The sequence below is a fragment of the Lupinus angustifolius genome, chromosome LG12 (genome assembly GCF_001865875.1).
Source record: "Lupinus angustifolius cultivar Tanjil chromosome LG12, LupAngTanjil_v1.0, whole genome shotgun sequence".
NCBI lineage: Eukaryota > Viridiplantae > Streptophyta > Magnoliopsida > Fabales > Fabaceae > Lupinus > Lupinus angustifolius.
The window spans coordinates 13628171-13644887 of NC_032020.1; the positions used below are offsets into that span (position 1 = coordinate 13628171).

The following is a 16717-nucleotide window of genomic DNA, read 5'->3' on the forward strand; positions in this document are numbered from 1 at the left end:
TGAGTTTGAGACGTTTTATTTTAATGGGTTCAAGGTAAAAATTTGGTTTTATTTGTGGTACTCATTTTTTGAACTTTGATGCATTGAATATGGGCTGTGTACCAAAAAAATTGAGTGATGATCCATCGTCGTTTTCGATATGGGCTGTGTTGGAATTTGGAAAATCATCAAAGGGATGAAATTGGTTGATTTTGGAAATGGGTTTGGAGTTTTAGTTGCAAAGACAATAGTAAATTATATTGAGGTATGAGAACCTAATACAATTGTGATCGTTAATATGGCGGGAGAAGGGTGAAAAGCGTTGAGGCTAGTCAACAGGGTTTACCACATTATTTTTGGCTTTTGGTTAAATTCGAATAATATTTATAAAAAAAATCAAATTAATAATCTAATTTTGGAAAACAAAAATGAACACATCATAACAAGAAGAAAAAAAAAAGTAAATTTATGCAATTAATTTCATATCAAATTTTATTTTTTTTAATTTATAAGAAAATAAAATATTGATAAGCAAAATACGTGTATAACATGAACCACTCCATAATAACAATTTTAACATAAATGACATTATAGTAATTTCTTCAGTTAGTTGATTGAATTAGAATTGAATTAAAGGCACAAAAACTAGTTATGATAAAATTAAGAAAAATTATTTGAAGAATTTATAACTTAAAAACCTCATAAGCTAGTTTTCAAAAGTTATAAAATTATTTCTTTCATCAAACATCTTTAGAATTTTTTTGACCAATTCAATAAGTTATGAACTTGTCATATAAAGCACACACTTGACTATCTAAATACATTGAAAGGTTGGATGGTAACTTGGTAAGTGCTAATAATAATGTTAAGACTATGATCTATCTTATCATATTTTTTCTCCTTCTTTCTTTCATCAGAACATGCACATGTCATGCATCCCTTCTTTTCTCTTCTATTCCACTCACCCTCTTCTGCCGTACACCGGTCCCCGCCACCCACCACCAACACTTACCTATTCCTCTCTCTGTCCTTTTTAATTAAACCATGTGAGTTTCTTCATCAGGTCTGTGAGGTCAAAAAATCCACCACAATAAAAAAACTTACCTTATTTTTTGTTCTTTCTGAATCTCCTTTTGCATAGAGTATAGGGTGATAAAAAGTGGCAAGTGGCAAGTGGCAACCTTAATTTCTATGCCATTGAGATATGAAGCCAACTACAACAAGGTATGGAATAATGAATATGACCATACATTATGTACTTTATATCATGTCATTATGTTATACATAATCTTCCCTTTGTTTCTACTTAACTAGATATTTAATTCATTTCTTATTACTTTCTTCTCCACTTACATAAGAATGGGAAAAATTAAAACACACCATAAAAAAATGCCATAAATAGAAGGCTCATTACAACAAAACCAACAAGGCCTGAGCACATCATTAGTTATGTAACCAAGACATAGAGTTAAATGAAACAAAGAAGTAGCCTTAAAAAATGAAAACATGAGAAAAGTGCAATGCAGAGGACATAGGTGTAAGAAGGGAAGCCCTATGATGGGTCCAAAGTGGGCACCAAGAGTTTGCTGAGTTATAATTTTAACTTAAATAATGTTTTTCAACCAACTTGACTTGATGGTACATGGAATGGTAAACAAAGTGGGATAGCATATGTGGTTCCTTTCCTCTAGAGCACATTTGTTGTCCCACAGCTTTGTACGGCTTCATGTGTCAGGAGATGTGTGATTGGTCATAAAATACTTAATAATTATAATTTTAACTTAAATAATTTTTTTCAACCGATTAGAGTTGATGGTACATGAAATGGTACACAAAGTGGGACAATAGATGTGGTTCTCATTTCCTCACCCCCCCATATTATTATGTATCCCTTAAGAGTTGTGTGGAGTTGTGTGTGGCTACTAGTTCTGTAATGTAATGGTAGTAATAGCCTCCATGGATGTTTTTTTTTTAAAACAACAATGCTAGTTATCAACCATACTACTAGCCCTACACTTCTCCAATTAATCAATGCAACTTTTCATTTTCTGGTACCACCGAGAATATTCATATGTAGTAAATGTATTTCCAAAATATTATTTTTCATGTTCAAAATAACTACAATAAAAAATCTTTTGGCAGAGAGATTGTTAATTCAAGCCGTACATGTCTTATTTCCCTTGAGTATGAGGATGATGTTCTTTGCACAAACTGAATTGAGTGAAGAGAGTGAATGATACTTGTGGTTAGACTAAAAAAATAAATGATGAATTGCGATTTTGAAGCTCAATTTTCACAAGCATAAATTACAGTATGAAATTATAGTTGCAGTCCAAAATGGTAATTGAGATCTTGATATTTTTCCTCAGATGTGTATATGCAAGGTAACTGCAACTATAGTAAAAAATGCAATTTGAAGCCATGATCCAAAGTTTAGTAACTTTTGATTAATGTAACAGTTTAAAAATAAACATTTCCTAAGATGTTGTAAAGCTTAAAGTCCAAAGAATTTGCAACTTGCTACCTCATCAAAGGATGATAAGTAATTTTCTTTGAATTTGAATTCTTTCTCTGATTGATTTCTATTACTAGGTACAATTAATCACAATTTGTCTTCATTCGGAATCACACACACAAAAAGCAAGAAAAAACTTGTCTTGAAATGGAAATGGTTTTAAAAATGCATGTTTTATTTCAGTGTCTGACTTTAATGTCATAAACTGATGTCGCAGGTTATAGCTGGAGATTACAAAGCATGAAAAGTTAGTAGCTAGAAGAAGGAGAAGGAAGTGAAGGGTGGTTGCAGTTGCAGTTTTTCAGAAGAGGCAGAACAACACAAGCGCAGTTCTTGTGCTTTGCAAAGTTGCAATCTTCAATCCCAAAATTCAGATCTTGAGGTGCCTTGTTAAGCTGGTTTGGTTTCTGTGAAACACTAAGCACCTTATTTGTTGGTTTTCAATTCTGAGCATTTGTTTTGATGGGCTTTGTTTTTAACTTGATTGGTTTGTGACAAGTAAAGGGTCGGTGATCATGTTGAATTTTTAGTCATTTCTTCTCATATAAGCTTGGCTTTAAGATTAGTCTTCTTCACTTTCAACTCAAACCTTGGCTTGTGTTTCTTCATTGTATTTTATTATTATTGGGTCAAAGGGGTTTAGAGAATTTTTAATTTGTACTATTCCTTTTTTATAGTATTGGCCATTGGGAGGTTTAGAACATGCAAATAAAACTGTTGTCATTGGTAGTTGGTTCCTCATACCTAGCCTCCTGTTTTAACTTGTGACATTTAATATTTTGCTGAGATTTGCATAATTGCCTTGAGAAATTTAAGGCCCTTGATTGGAAGTTTTTTATTTATAAGGTGGTGAGAAGCCGCAGATTGATAGTTAGAAGGGAGATTTTCATGTGTAAGATATGATGAGTTCTAGTGAAGGAGATAATGATATATTCTTTGACTCAATGGATAGCTTGATAGCTCAAGATTGTGGTTTTGCCAAACAAGAGTTTGGTTCAGAGAGCTACGGGTGTCGTTATGGTTATGGTTATGAAATTTGGGTGAATGAGCCTCTTAGTGTGAAAGAAAGGCGGGGGCAATTTCTTCAGACTATAGGTTTAGCTGATACTTCTGCTTCCAAGATTTATTCAAAGGAGAAAATGGTTTTCCTTGAAAGGATCAAGGAGTGCAGTGGAGCAGTCTCAAATGCTTGCAGTTCACACACTGATCAATTATTTGAGAAGCCGGTTCTCTCTGGGTGCAAATCAGCTTCTGAAGCAGAAGTCTTGCTTGATGGACTGAAAGGGAGGCCCCAACATAAACCAGATGCATGTTTTGAAGGGAGAGTGTGTGAACTGTCTTTTACAGCTCAGGAGCACAGACACAGAGATGCTGAGGCCCGAGAAGAATTTCAGGATTTCGAGATGGGTATAAAGAAAATGAAAAACTGGTGGAAGCGATTTGTACATTTCAAGAAAGACAGTGAAGGAAAAGTGAGATCAAAATTGAATACAGGGACGAATAGAACTCGTAAAGTAAAGGTAAGACAAAACAAAAAGAGGTTTCTTGAGTTCAGTGGGCTATACACTGGACAACAGATTAGAGCACACAAAGGCTTAATCTGGACTATGAAATTTAGTCCCAGTGGTCTGTATTTAGCGAGTGGAGGTGAAGATGGCGTTGTGCGCATATGGCGCATTATTTCACGGGATACATCCAGTATTTGTTTCACCACAGAAGATAGTACTGCTAGCAAAGTGAAACATGACAACTCTTATCCTTGGAAGAAACATTCAAGTCAATCCTTCATTTTTCTTCCGAATAAGATTTTCCAAATCGAGGAGCCACCACTACAAGAATTTTATGGTCATTCCAGTGATGTCTTGGATTTGGCTTGGTCTAATTCAGATGTGAGCTTTAAATTGCACAAGCCTGTTATTCCCAAGCCCCTTCCCTAATCAAGCAATCATGCAGTTTAATTACTGATCGAAAATACATGTTGCAGATTCTCCTATCCTCGTCTATGGATAAAACTGTTCGCCTGTGGCAAATTGGTTGTAATCATTGTCTTAGTGTTTTCCATCACAATGACTATGGTAAGTATAATAGAATAATTGCCTTTCAACCTATATTTTCTACAACCATCTAACTAATGAGTTTAAAGCATATGTTTTGTCTATAATTTGAAACTTTAGCATGTATTTTCCCTATAGATATAACCATAATTGTGTCTCTTCTTTTAATGGAAGCAGTGACATGTGTTCAATTCAACCCTGTCGATGATAAATACTTCATCAGTGGGTCCATAGATGGTAAAGTTCGGATATGGGGAATATGTGAAGAGCGAGTCGTTGATTGGGCAGATATACGAGATGTCATAAGTGCCATAAGTTACCAGCATGATGGGAAAGTATGCTATTAATACTTGTTGTCTCCTTTTCATGGTTCTGAGTCTTTTTTCATATAATGACAATGGAAACTTGTGTTCATGAGATTGACGAACCTTTGACTATTTATGCATGCAGGGATTTGTAGTTGGTTCCGTAACAGGCGCTTGTCACGTTTATGTTGCTTCAGGTATGTATCTGTGTGTTACCAGTTACTGTTCTCCTGAATTCAACTTAAAAAGATAAAAAAAGAGACATGAAATTGAAAGGATTATCTAAATTGGATTCTAATGATTTAGGAAAATATTTCCAGCTTGAGGCACAGATACTTGTCCATGGAAAGAAGAGAGCATCAGGCACTAAGATAACCGGCATCCAGGTTTCAATCTAGCAATTCTTTAATGCTTAAGTGTTATACTTTGCACTTCATTTATTAACATTATAACATTCTTGCTCCATTACAGTTTTCTGAAAACAACCATCAGAGAATTATGATCACATCAGAAGATTCCAAAATTTGCATATTCAATGGCATTGAGCTTGTTCATAAATACAGAGGTATAGCACTTAGTGTTCAATCATTAGAAAGACAACAACGGCATAGTTTCAAGAGTTCACTTGGAGTTGTTTTCCATCAAGTTATTAATATTTGGTGTCTATTTTCCTACGACTTTCGCTTTTGTCGGAATGCTGATCATCTCTCATCTTGATTGAAATATATAACTAGAATGGCAAAAAATATATATTACCATATTCTTTGTTTCATTTTTTTGTGCTGCATACTGATTCCTGCAAAAAAATTGTGAGCTGCATAATGATCCCTGCAGAATTTTTTCGTCTTTAATCCATGTATATTTTTGTAAACTTCATAATAATTAAGAGGATCTGTTGATTTGTCCCTTTTTGTTTTTGAAGGGTCAGCCTTTAATTTGGCTAATGTCAATCCAATTTTTATCTGTAGGTTTTAGCAGATTGGCAATTCATAGTTCAAATAGTTAATACATTAATTATATAAAAAAAAAAAAAAACTGAGCTTCCTCCCCAAAAAAAGGTTATGTTATTACTAGTGACTTTAACCAAGTTGGCAGAACTGAGGACTGTATTTGGTGAATATATAATGCATTAGGAGACTAGATTATTTGACTCAAAAGTGGACTACTTTGGATAATCACGGTGTCTATTATTCTATTAGTGATGTAGTATTCTCCAAGTTGACTCATTTTGATTACTTTAGGTTTTTTCTACCTGCTCATATTCCACATGCACCCTTTGCATTTTTCCTTGTAATATATTATTTGCTTGCCATTTTTGTGTGGATGTATGTATTCCATATCTAATCTTTACTTCACTAATTTGTGACCTTTACATGATTTTGTATCAACTGGCACATTCATAAATTTAAGGTACTTTCTTATGTTATGTACTACATGCCTAAGTTTAATGGCTGGTTTTTTCTTGAAAATCCTAAGTTGGTTGGTTCTACTACTTTTAACAGCCCTTCCAAAATCAGGAAGTCAGATTCATGGTTCATTTACATCAAGTGGAAAACATATAATTTCAGTTGGAGAGGATTCTCATGTGTATGTATGGAACTACAGCGACTCTAGAAATGCTTTCTCCAAACCGAGAAAATCTGAGTACACTTGTGAGTACTTTTTCTCCAGTGGTGTTACTGTTGCAATACCTTGGTCAGGCATGAATGCTGAACAAAGGAGCTCGTGCCGTAATTTTGCGCAGCGTTCTTCAGAAACGCAAAACCAACTAGAAGCTGCTCCATGCAAAATTTCGGAACGGTTTTCTCTTGGTAGTTGGTTTTCCATTGATGGTACTTGCAGAGGCTCTACAACATGGCCAGAGGAGAAACTTCCCAGATGGGATTTACCTCTTGCAAGGGATGAATATGAACACCAAAAGTTATATCACAATGATACATGCTTTGATAGAGGTGTATCAGAAACATGGGGACTATCAATTGTGGTAGCTGATTGTGATGGAACTATCAAGACATTCCACAACTTTGGATTGCCTATTAGGCTTTAAGAAAATGGCATGGTATATTAGCCATTTCTTGGGATTATTAGTATAGTCAATGATAAATTCATGTTTGATGGCAAGCCTCTTGACATGTTCCTGGAATTTGTAAGTGACAACTTTTTGGTATGTCACTAATTTAATGTCTCTGGTGGTAGAATCAAGCCACAAGAATTAGTGTTTTTTTAGTTTTCTTAACATTGTTTATGATTACTTAACTTATACATGAGGTACATATTAAAAAAATGCAGTTGAACTTTGGATAAATATGTGTTTCTATTACTCTGTGGTTTTTTAACCAATGAAGACATACCCAAATTATATATATAAAATTACAATATTACATATAAATTTATATATAAAACCTATATATATATATACAAATTTGAATATATATATATATAAATAAATACATATTTCAGGCGAGTTCCCATCAGGTTTGAGTTACCTAAAATCCGACACGTTTAAAGATGATATTATTCTTTTCAACCCCATTTAGTTCGGGTTCAAATTTTAGATTTCAGAATTAGATAAGCACCAACCTGACCTACCTCATTGTCATTCCATCTAATACATCCTACACTCCTACAAAAATATATATTACAAAAAATAAAGTATAGACCAAGGTCATAAGCATCCAGCCAGCGCATTTGATTATTTGGTTTGAGTGCATTAACATTGGACGAAAAGTCAGTGAGTGTTGAATTTTCCACCCTCTTTCCCAAATCTCAATTAATATTTAACAAATGCAAAAAGAAAAACTTTAAAGGCAAAAAGAGGGAAATTAAAATAAAAAATTATTTAAAAAGATTGAATAGATCCGGCGATGGCAGCGGAGAAACCACGGCGGCAGAAAGCAAACCCGACGGACTCATCACGAAGCTGCTGCTTGACCAAAACGGACTTAAGTCATACCAATATGACGTCGTTTGCTGAAGCTCCGTTACTGCCGGAAAATACCCTGATGATATCGGCGGAATATTCGCCGCCGGTGGAGATAATATCCCCGGGAATTGACCCATTTCTACTCCTTCTAACAGCCACGTCATGTCATCGTCTCCTCCGCCGTGAGCTCTTTCCTTCTCAGACGGGCTTGTTTTCTCGATTGACGCAAACCTCGCCGCCGGCGACACGTCGCCAGATCGAAGAGTGGGGTCGTTGCCGGAGGATGGTCCGGTAAGGCGTTGGACGGTGTTCATGAAGTCATTGACGGTAACGTTGATAGCTTGGGGAGAAACGGAGTATATAATGACAGGTTTCCGGTGGTCCGGTGGCGGCTGGTGGTGAGAGGTAGGAGGCGGAAGCGGCGGCTTTCGGATCCTGTGGGACTCTTTGTTGACTCTGAGAGGTGGTGGGCGTGGACCTTGGAGTTGAACCTCTTTCTTTGAAGACGCCGATGAGGTTCTTATGCCGGAGGGGAATTCCGGCAGGTTCATAATGTATTGAAATGGGGATAACGTTGTTGTGCTGAGCAGAGTGGAAAAGAATATTGGTGCTGGATTGAAGAGACGTAAAAAGGGTTAGAACTTAGAACAGAAAATATGAAGTTTATAATTGTTGGGATTTAAAAATTAAATAAGAGGAGGGTGGGAGGGTTTGGACTTTGGACCAAAATATTGTATTTGTTTATTTTTCCACCAAAGTTATAGATAGTCATCTATTGACTTTAAGCTTAGGGGAAGTTTTTTAGTCAAGCATGACATGCTATTTGTCTTGTTATGTTTGACTGGGAAGTAACTTGGCAATTTACATATAAATAGATAAATAAAAGACTTTACAGTTTGCAAAACAAAAAAGAGAGCTAACTCATCTTTTTTACTAAAAAACAAATTGTGTGAAATATCTATTTAGTTCTTTAATGATCCCTTAAAAGTAATGAGTTTACTATCTCGAAATACTTTTGTGTCAGTTCATGGTTATTAATTCAAACAAGATAAGGATATTCCACCGCTATACCTCACAATCTCACATATAAATGCCAACCTCAATAATTTCAGCTACACTGTCCTTTGCGTTCTTCACTCTTCCCCTTCCTTTACCATTTTTCATGATATCAAGTCAATATGGTAAAAACTAGGCACTAGCAAGTCAGGTTTTGGCTTTTTGTTTATTTTATTATTTAATCTTGTATAACAGGTGAATACTAATATATTAGGATTTAATATGTATACACTGACCGTGTAACTATTTTTTACACTCTCAGCAAACTATTCATGATTGATTTATGAAATATCATTGACTATCAAACAAAAGTAATACAAATCAATGGTGAGCAATATACTGACAGTATAAAAACTTTACGGTGTCAATATACAAATGTTAAACTCATATATATATATATATATTCAAGTCATAAATGAAGATGAGAATTATGCTAATAATCCTATCAGGCGCACATAGTAGATATAGACTTTAGTGATGGAAAATTCAATGCAATAAAAATGTAAACTCTAATAGAGTATACGTAGCGTATAATAATTTCTCCAACTTGCTAGAATCTAAAAGGAGCAATATCAAATAATGCAGTAACATACAAGGGACACCAGAATTTTAACGTGGAAAACCTTCCTAAAGTGAGAAGTAAAAACCACGGGCAAATGTCAGTCAATCAAGCTCCACTATAATCAAAATAGGAATACAAGAGTGTCTCCAAAATACACCACAAAATGTGCTCAACAATATGGCATACAACATAGCAACAAGCTTGAAAATGAGAACAAGAAAAACCAGAAACATAGCTGTTGTAACAGCTCGATTTCTACCACCTTGGACATCGTCTCATCGATCCAACCATTCAAAATGAAGTACTATAAGTTGTGAACCTATTGTCCAAATTTCAGCCCGATCCAATGGTGAATGAAGACGCATTCGCGATTTTCCCACGGCTGCTCGAAGTTTTTGTGGGTTGAGTTTTCTTATCTTCTCTCACACTTTTCAATTGCATAAATTGCCTACATCCTTTTGCCACATCTGATCCCTATCTATTAGATTAAGTGGGATAAGTGAGCTTTGCCCAACTGGGTCCTTCTCCACATAGGAAGGAGCTCAAACCCAACATATCTCTCATTCACAACTATGTGGAGAGAATCGTCAAACCGACGATCTCACAATAAGTTTCAAACTTCCACCTTGATAAGGCCTTAGTCATCATATCAACACCATTATCATTTATATGAACCTTAGCCAATTCCAACAACCTAGTATCCAAAATATCACGTATCCAATGATATCTCACATCAATGTGTTTGGACTTAGAATGAAAAGTTGAATTCTTCCCAACATGAATGGCACGTTGACTATCACAAAATAACATTTGTCTTGGACAAAACTAAGCTCCTGCAAGAATTTCTTCACCCAAAGCAACTTTTTGCATGCTTCTGTATTGGCAATGAACTCTGCCTCAGTAGTGGACAATGCAACACACTTTTGCAACCTAGATTGTCGTGCTACAACCCACCTGCAAACTTAATCAAGTAACCTGAAGTAGACTTTCTGGAATCAATATCTTCAGTCATATCAGAATCAGTATAGCCCACAAGAGTAGGTATATCACCTCCAAAACAAAGCCTCAGACTAGCAGCACCACAAAGATACCTCAAAATCCATTTCACACCATTCCAATGCTCACTACCTGGATTTGACAGAAATCTACTAACTGTACCAACAACATGTGCAATATCTGGTCTTGTACACGCCATTGCATACATCAAACTTCCCACGACAGATGCATAAGGAACTCATTGCATATCTGATTTTTCAGCTTCATATGAAGGACACTGTTTAGCACTCAACTTAAAATGAGTAGCAAGAGGAGTGCTTATCGCCTTAGCATTTTCCATCTGGAACTTCTCTAACACTCTCTTAATATAGTGCTCCTGTGAGAGCCAAAGTTTCTTTTCTTGCCTATCTCGCATGATTCTTATACCAAGAATCTGTTTAGCAGCTCACATGTCTTTCATGGCAAATGACTTACCTAGTTGCTTCTTTGACCTGTCAATCATGGAAATATTTTCCCCAACAATAAGCATGTCATCAACATACATAACAGGATGATAAAATCACCATCAACAAACTTTCTAATAAAGACATAATGATGAAAAGTAGTCTTCTTGTAGCCTTGCTCACACATAACAAACTCAAACTTCTTGTACCATTGTCGTGGAGCCTGCTTCAAACCATATACACTCTTTCTCAGCCTACACACATAGTCTTCTTTCCCTTCTACAAGAAAACCATCAGGTTGTTTCATATAAATCTCTTCCAGTTTTTACATTCATTTGCTCTTCCTCCAAATCAAGAGTAACAGTCAAACTCAATACAATTCTAATGGATGATATCTTCACCACAGGAGAAAAATCTCACTGAAATCAACACTCTTTCTCTGTCTGAAACATTTAACCATCAATCTAGCTTTATACCTTGGAGATATATAATTACTTTCTTGCTTCACCCTATAAATCCACCTGTTTTCCAAAACCTTCTTCCCTTTTGGCAATTTGACCAAATCAAAAGTGTGATTATCATGCAAGGACTTCATTTCCTCTTGCATTGCATCCAACCACTTCTTCTTTTCTTCATTCTCCATGGCCTCATGATAATATTCAGATTCTCCTCCGTCTGTCACAACAACATTGTCATCAGAAGGGTACTTGGTAGATGGTTTCCTCTGCCTATTAGACATCCAAAGTTGAACTTGAGGTGGTTCAGAAGTATCACCAAGATTCTCATATTGTGACATCTCATGTTCATCTTCACCAATATCAATGGGAAAATCTAAATCATCTCCAAGTTGTTGATCACCAACATAATCATGTTGCTCACCATTTTGAACGTTATTCTCAATAGTGTCCAAATCATGTATAGGCATCCAAAATAGATCAATATCAGACAATCTACTATCTTCCTCGAGTATAGTATTCTTCATCTTATCAATGTCTTCAATGGTTTGATCTTCCATGAACTTCACATCACAGCTTCTAACAATATTTTTCTCAATAGGATCATATAACCTGTAGCCAAATTCATATTCACCATAACCGATAAAGATGCATTGTCTTGTCTTCGCATCCAACTTGGACCTTTCATCATTTGGAACATGCACAAATGTCTTGCAACCGAAGACTCGCAAATGATCATACTTGACATTCTTGCGAAACCAAATCTTGTCTGGTACCTCAGCATTCAGAGCAACTACAGGACTAAGATTAATAACATGCACTGTCGTGTACAAAGCCTCACCCCAGAAATGTTTAGGTAATTTTGCTTCAGAAAGCATGCATCTAACTCTTTCAACCAAAGTTCTGTTCATCTTCTCCGCTAAGCCATTAAGCTATGGAGTCTTAGGAGGAGTCTTTTCATGTCTAATACCTTGTTGCTTGTAGTAAATATCACACGGTCCACAATACTCACCACCATTGTCAGTACGAATGCATTTCAGCTTCTTGTCAGAATGTCTATCAACCAAAACATGGAATTGTTTGAACTTTTCAAGCACTTGGTCCTTTGTCTTCAAAGTATAGACCCAAAGCTTCCTTGAACAATCATCAGTAAAAGTAACAAAGTAAAGTGCACCACCAAATGACTTTACATTCAATGGACCACAAACATCAGAATGCACCAATTCAAGCAACTCTGACTTCCTTAAAGGGGGATGCTTCTTAAAGGATACTCGGGTCTGCTTACCAGCCATGCAAAGAGAACATTTCTCCAATTCTTCACTCTTCAATCTTGGAAGTACATTCTTTTTGACTAAACAATTCAACCCGTTTTCACTAATATGACTAAGTCTGTGGTGCCACAAAGAAGCCTCTATATACATAGCATTCACACTTTCTTTAACAACCAAAGCTTTTGTCCAATACAGTTTAGAAATTTTCTCCCCTTTGGCCACAACCAAGTTACCTCTAGTGAGTTTCCATTTTCCATAACCAAAGTGATTATCATAATCACCATCATCAAGCATATTCACAGAGATCAAATTGAAACGAACATTTGGAGCATGTTTAACTCCTCTCGGCAACAACTGCACTCTCATATTGGTATGTAAACAAATATCATTAATACTAACTACCTTTGATTCACTATTATTACCCATCTCCAACACTCCAAAATCACCAGAAGTGTAAGATGTGAAGAACTCATTCCTTGGTGTAACATGCAGTGTAGCACCACTATCAATTATCCACATACTCTCTTCTGATACAAGATTAACCAAATCACTGTCACGAAGCATAATAAGATCATCACAAGTAGCAGTAGTAACATGATCTTCATCACCATGATTCTTCTCGTTCTGTTTGCCCTTCTTGTCTTTGTTCTCCCTTTTCCATTGAAAACAATTCTTATATGTGTGACCTGCTTTATGACAATAGTGACATTCCACATTCTTGTATCTGGATTTTGACTTACTTATGCCCTTTTCTCTATCACCTTTCGGTTCCTTTCTATGACTTCTTCCCCTGTTTTCAATGACAAACACCTCAAAATGAGATGAAGTACTATGTGTCTTCCTTCTCATCTTCTCATTAAGAATACTTCATTTTATACTCTTCAAAGAGACAATACCATCGAGAGCTGAATTTGTAATTGAAACTCGAAATATTTCCCAAGAATCTGGTAGAGTATTCAGTAGTCATAGTCCCAACACTTCATCGTCAAACTTGATACTCATTCTTCATAATTGATCAAGGACCCCTTGAAAATCATTCAAGTGATCTCAAATAGAAGCTCCCTCATTGTACCTCAAATTCATCAAGGAATTCAACAAGTATAATTTATTATTCCCTGATTTAGAAGCATACAATGATTCAATTTTCTTCCATAAAGATTTTGCATTATCCTCATTAGCAATGTGATAGACATTGTCTTCTACATATTGCTGAATGAAACCACAAACTTGTTGATGTTGAAAACTCCAATCTTCATCAGACTTCGACTCTGGTTTCTCAATAGCAAACACAGGAATATGCAAATTCTTCACAAATAATACATCTTTCATTTTTCCTTTCCATAAGTGATAGTTAGTGTCATTCAAACATATCATTCTATGTATATTTGCCTCCATCATTCAAGCAAGTCAAATAACCTCAAACCCCAAAGAGCTCTAATTCACTCTGATGGGAAATTCAACACAATAACAATGTAAACTCTAACAGAGTATATGCAGCGGATAATAATTTCCCCAATTTGCTAGAATCTATGAGAAGCAATATCAAATAATGCACTAACGTACGAGGGACACCGGAATTTTAACGTGGAAAACCTTCTTAGAGTGAGAAGTAAAAACCACGGGCACAAGCCAGTCAATCAAGCTCCACTATAATCAAAATAGGAATACAATAGTGTTTCCAAAATACAGCACAAAACGTGCTCAACAATACGGCATACAACAGAGCAACAAGCTTGAAAATGAGAATAAGAAAAACCAGAAACACAATTGCTATAACAGCTCTATTTCTACCACCTCAGACGTCGTCTCACCGATCCAACCGTTCAGAATGAAGTACTATAAGTTGTGAACTTTTTGTCCAAATTTCAGTCCGATCCAACGGTGAACAAAGACGCAGCCGCGAGTCTCCCACGGCTGCTCGGAGTTCCTGTGGGTTGAGTTTTCTTATCATCTCTCACACTTTTCAGTTGTATCTTTTTGCATAAATTGCCTACACCCTCTTGGCACATCTGACCCCTATCTATTAGATTAAGTGAGACAAGTGGGCTTTGCACAATTGGGTCTTTCTCCATATAGGAAGGGAGCCCAAACTCAACATTCAGGTCCCAATTTGAACTCGCAAGGCCTACACAACACTACAAAGAATTAACTAACTCACTCCTAGTCCTATTTGTTGGGTCTGAGAACAAACTTCGCAAGATAATCTCTCTGCTATGTTCTGCTGCCAAACAGTCCCTAAAGAGAAAAGAACCACTACATACATGCAATCAAAATGGATCTCTAGGTGTCATAAAGAGCCACAAAGTGCAGGTAATGGCAGGAATTATTGGAACCTGCTGGTATTATTGGAAAGTGAGTACCTCCAATAGTGAAACAAAAGAAAAGAGAAATTGGTGGTGTATCTTGTTTGTCAAGTCAATTTTCTAAAATAGGCATAAGTTGGTGATGGTGGGGCTCTGTTTGTTTTGTGGACTATCCAAATTTGGTCTTATTTTAGAGTCAATGTTTAATTCAATAATCATCTGATGTGAGTTTTTGAATTGAAGTTTTTCAAAGAGTATATGAAGAATGTTAAGTTTAATGAGTGTGTAATATCGTTACAACTCAACTAAAATGAAATAATCAAACCAAACATATATGTAACAGAAAAGGAAACTTAATTTAACGGGGTTATGCATTGTACTTTACAGTTGTAGTGACTAGCTCTTCACAATTATTGAGGCATGATTAACAGTTCCTTATATAAGAGATAGTTCTTAAAAATTATGTAAGGTAGATTAGAAGGAAAATGTGTAAAATATAAATATGTGGATAGATTGTGAGATCTTTAAACAGATATTGATATTACCAGCGACAGAAGGGTTTAAGTTAGATGGGAAAATGCTAAGAATTGGATATAGATATGCATTTTACTTTCTAAAGCTAAATCCAATGAATTGGGGCCAAACTTATGCTTCATTTCACTCACCGCGAAGTTTTTCATATTTCAATGGGATTTGCAGGATAAGATTTATAGGAAGATTATATATTTTAACAAAAATGAAACATGTGTGGGTACTTGAATTAAAAAGGTTTAGGTGTTTAGTCTTATCATGCATACAAAACTCGAGTTATTATTACAGCAATCCCAATTACTATCTGTTAGCAGCAACTCCATGTGAACAAACACATAACAACGAACAATTCACGTACTAGGCTAACATGTCAAATAGCTGAATTTTGTCATGTTGTGTTCTGATCCGATGAGTACTAATTTATGTAACCAAACAAATCAAGGTAAGAAACAAAAAACTGTGGAATGAGCCATTCCCTAATTTAATATGGTTTTATTGCATTGGGCCTGCAAGCTTTTGGTGCCTGTCTGTATTAAGGCTTTGGTTCCCTATAGTCTATAATCTATATCATTGAATTCTGAAGACATTATCAGCCACATAGTTATAGAGAAGAAAGAGAAAGGATGGAATTATGATGAATGTCTCTATACAGTTATTGATGAGTGCTGTTCAAAACTGTATACACATACACATATCCTAAATTAGTTCTAATATATACATAATGTATTTTTTTATAAAATCAATTTATAAATTCTTCTATAATATATTTTTATTATAAATCAATTATCAATAAATAAAATATCACTTTAAAATATATCTCTCATTTTATGTGATGTAAGAAGATTTATAAATTGATACCATTAGGAGATGTTTCAATTTTTCTATTCAAGAAGTGACACAAAGGAGTAATATAAGAGCACGCACAATGATGAAAAAAATAGTGAGTTCATAGTCAAATAAGAATATTCTTTTTCTAATTCACCATTAGAGAAGAATTGTTCTTGTGTTTATTTCGCAAGAGTGAAATAGGCATCATTCTTGAAGTTAAGACAACATTAAAAAGGAAAAAAATTGGTAGAAAAGAGAGAGAAAATCAATATTAATGTGAAATATAAATATGGTGTACGTTTGTGAGGTCCATTTAGGAACATAAATAGAGTTGTACCATTGGAGATGATTTTAGCTTGAGTTGCTTAAATTGTTGGATTATATAAACAATTATAAAATAATCAGTGAAATCCATTTAAGAATAAAAAAATGAGTTGTACCAATGTGAATGCTCTAATATGGACAACTAAGGCACATGGTGCATAGTTAAAACAAA

The 16717-nt window shown here is 35.3% G+C and overlaps 2 protein-coding genes across 4 annotated transcripts; one reads left to right on the forward strand and one right to left on the reverse strand.

The window, feature by feature from the left end:
• LOC109361728 (WD repeat-containing protein 44-like) lies at positions 862-7115 on the forward strand. Of its 2 annotated transcripts, XM_019607269.1 has the most exons (9): positions 862-1203; positions 2712-2876; positions 3172-4383; positions 4479-4569; positions 4726-4883; positions 4999-5050; positions 5160-5239; positions 5325-5418; positions 6356-7115. In XM_019607269.1, the coding sequence occupies exons 3-9, from the start codon at positions 3394-3396 to the stop codon at positions 6898-6900; spliced, it is 2010 nt and encodes a 669-aa protein (XP_019462814.1). In that variant the 5' UTR covers positions 862-1203; positions 2712-2876; positions 3172-3393; the 3' UTR covers positions 6901-7115. The 2 variants fall into 2 exon arrangements, with proteins under 2 accessions (XP_019462814.1, XP_019462813.1); XM_019607268.1 differs by lacking the exon at positions 862-1203 and having other exon boundaries at positions 2522-2876.
• Positions 7509-8466, reverse strand: LOC109361713 (protein MKS1-like). 2 transcript variants are annotated; one of them, XM_019607245.1, is made up of 2 exons: positions 8326-8466; positions 7509-8274 (listed from the first exon to the last, which is right to left on the reverse strand). In XM_019607245.1, coding segments are annotated over exons 1-2 (588 nt in total). In that variant the 5' UTR covers positions 8328-8466; the 3' UTR covers positions 7509-7688. The 2 variants fall into 2 exon arrangements, with proteins under 2 accessions (XP_019462790.1, XP_019462788.1); XM_019607243.1 differs by having other exon boundaries at positions 7509-8465.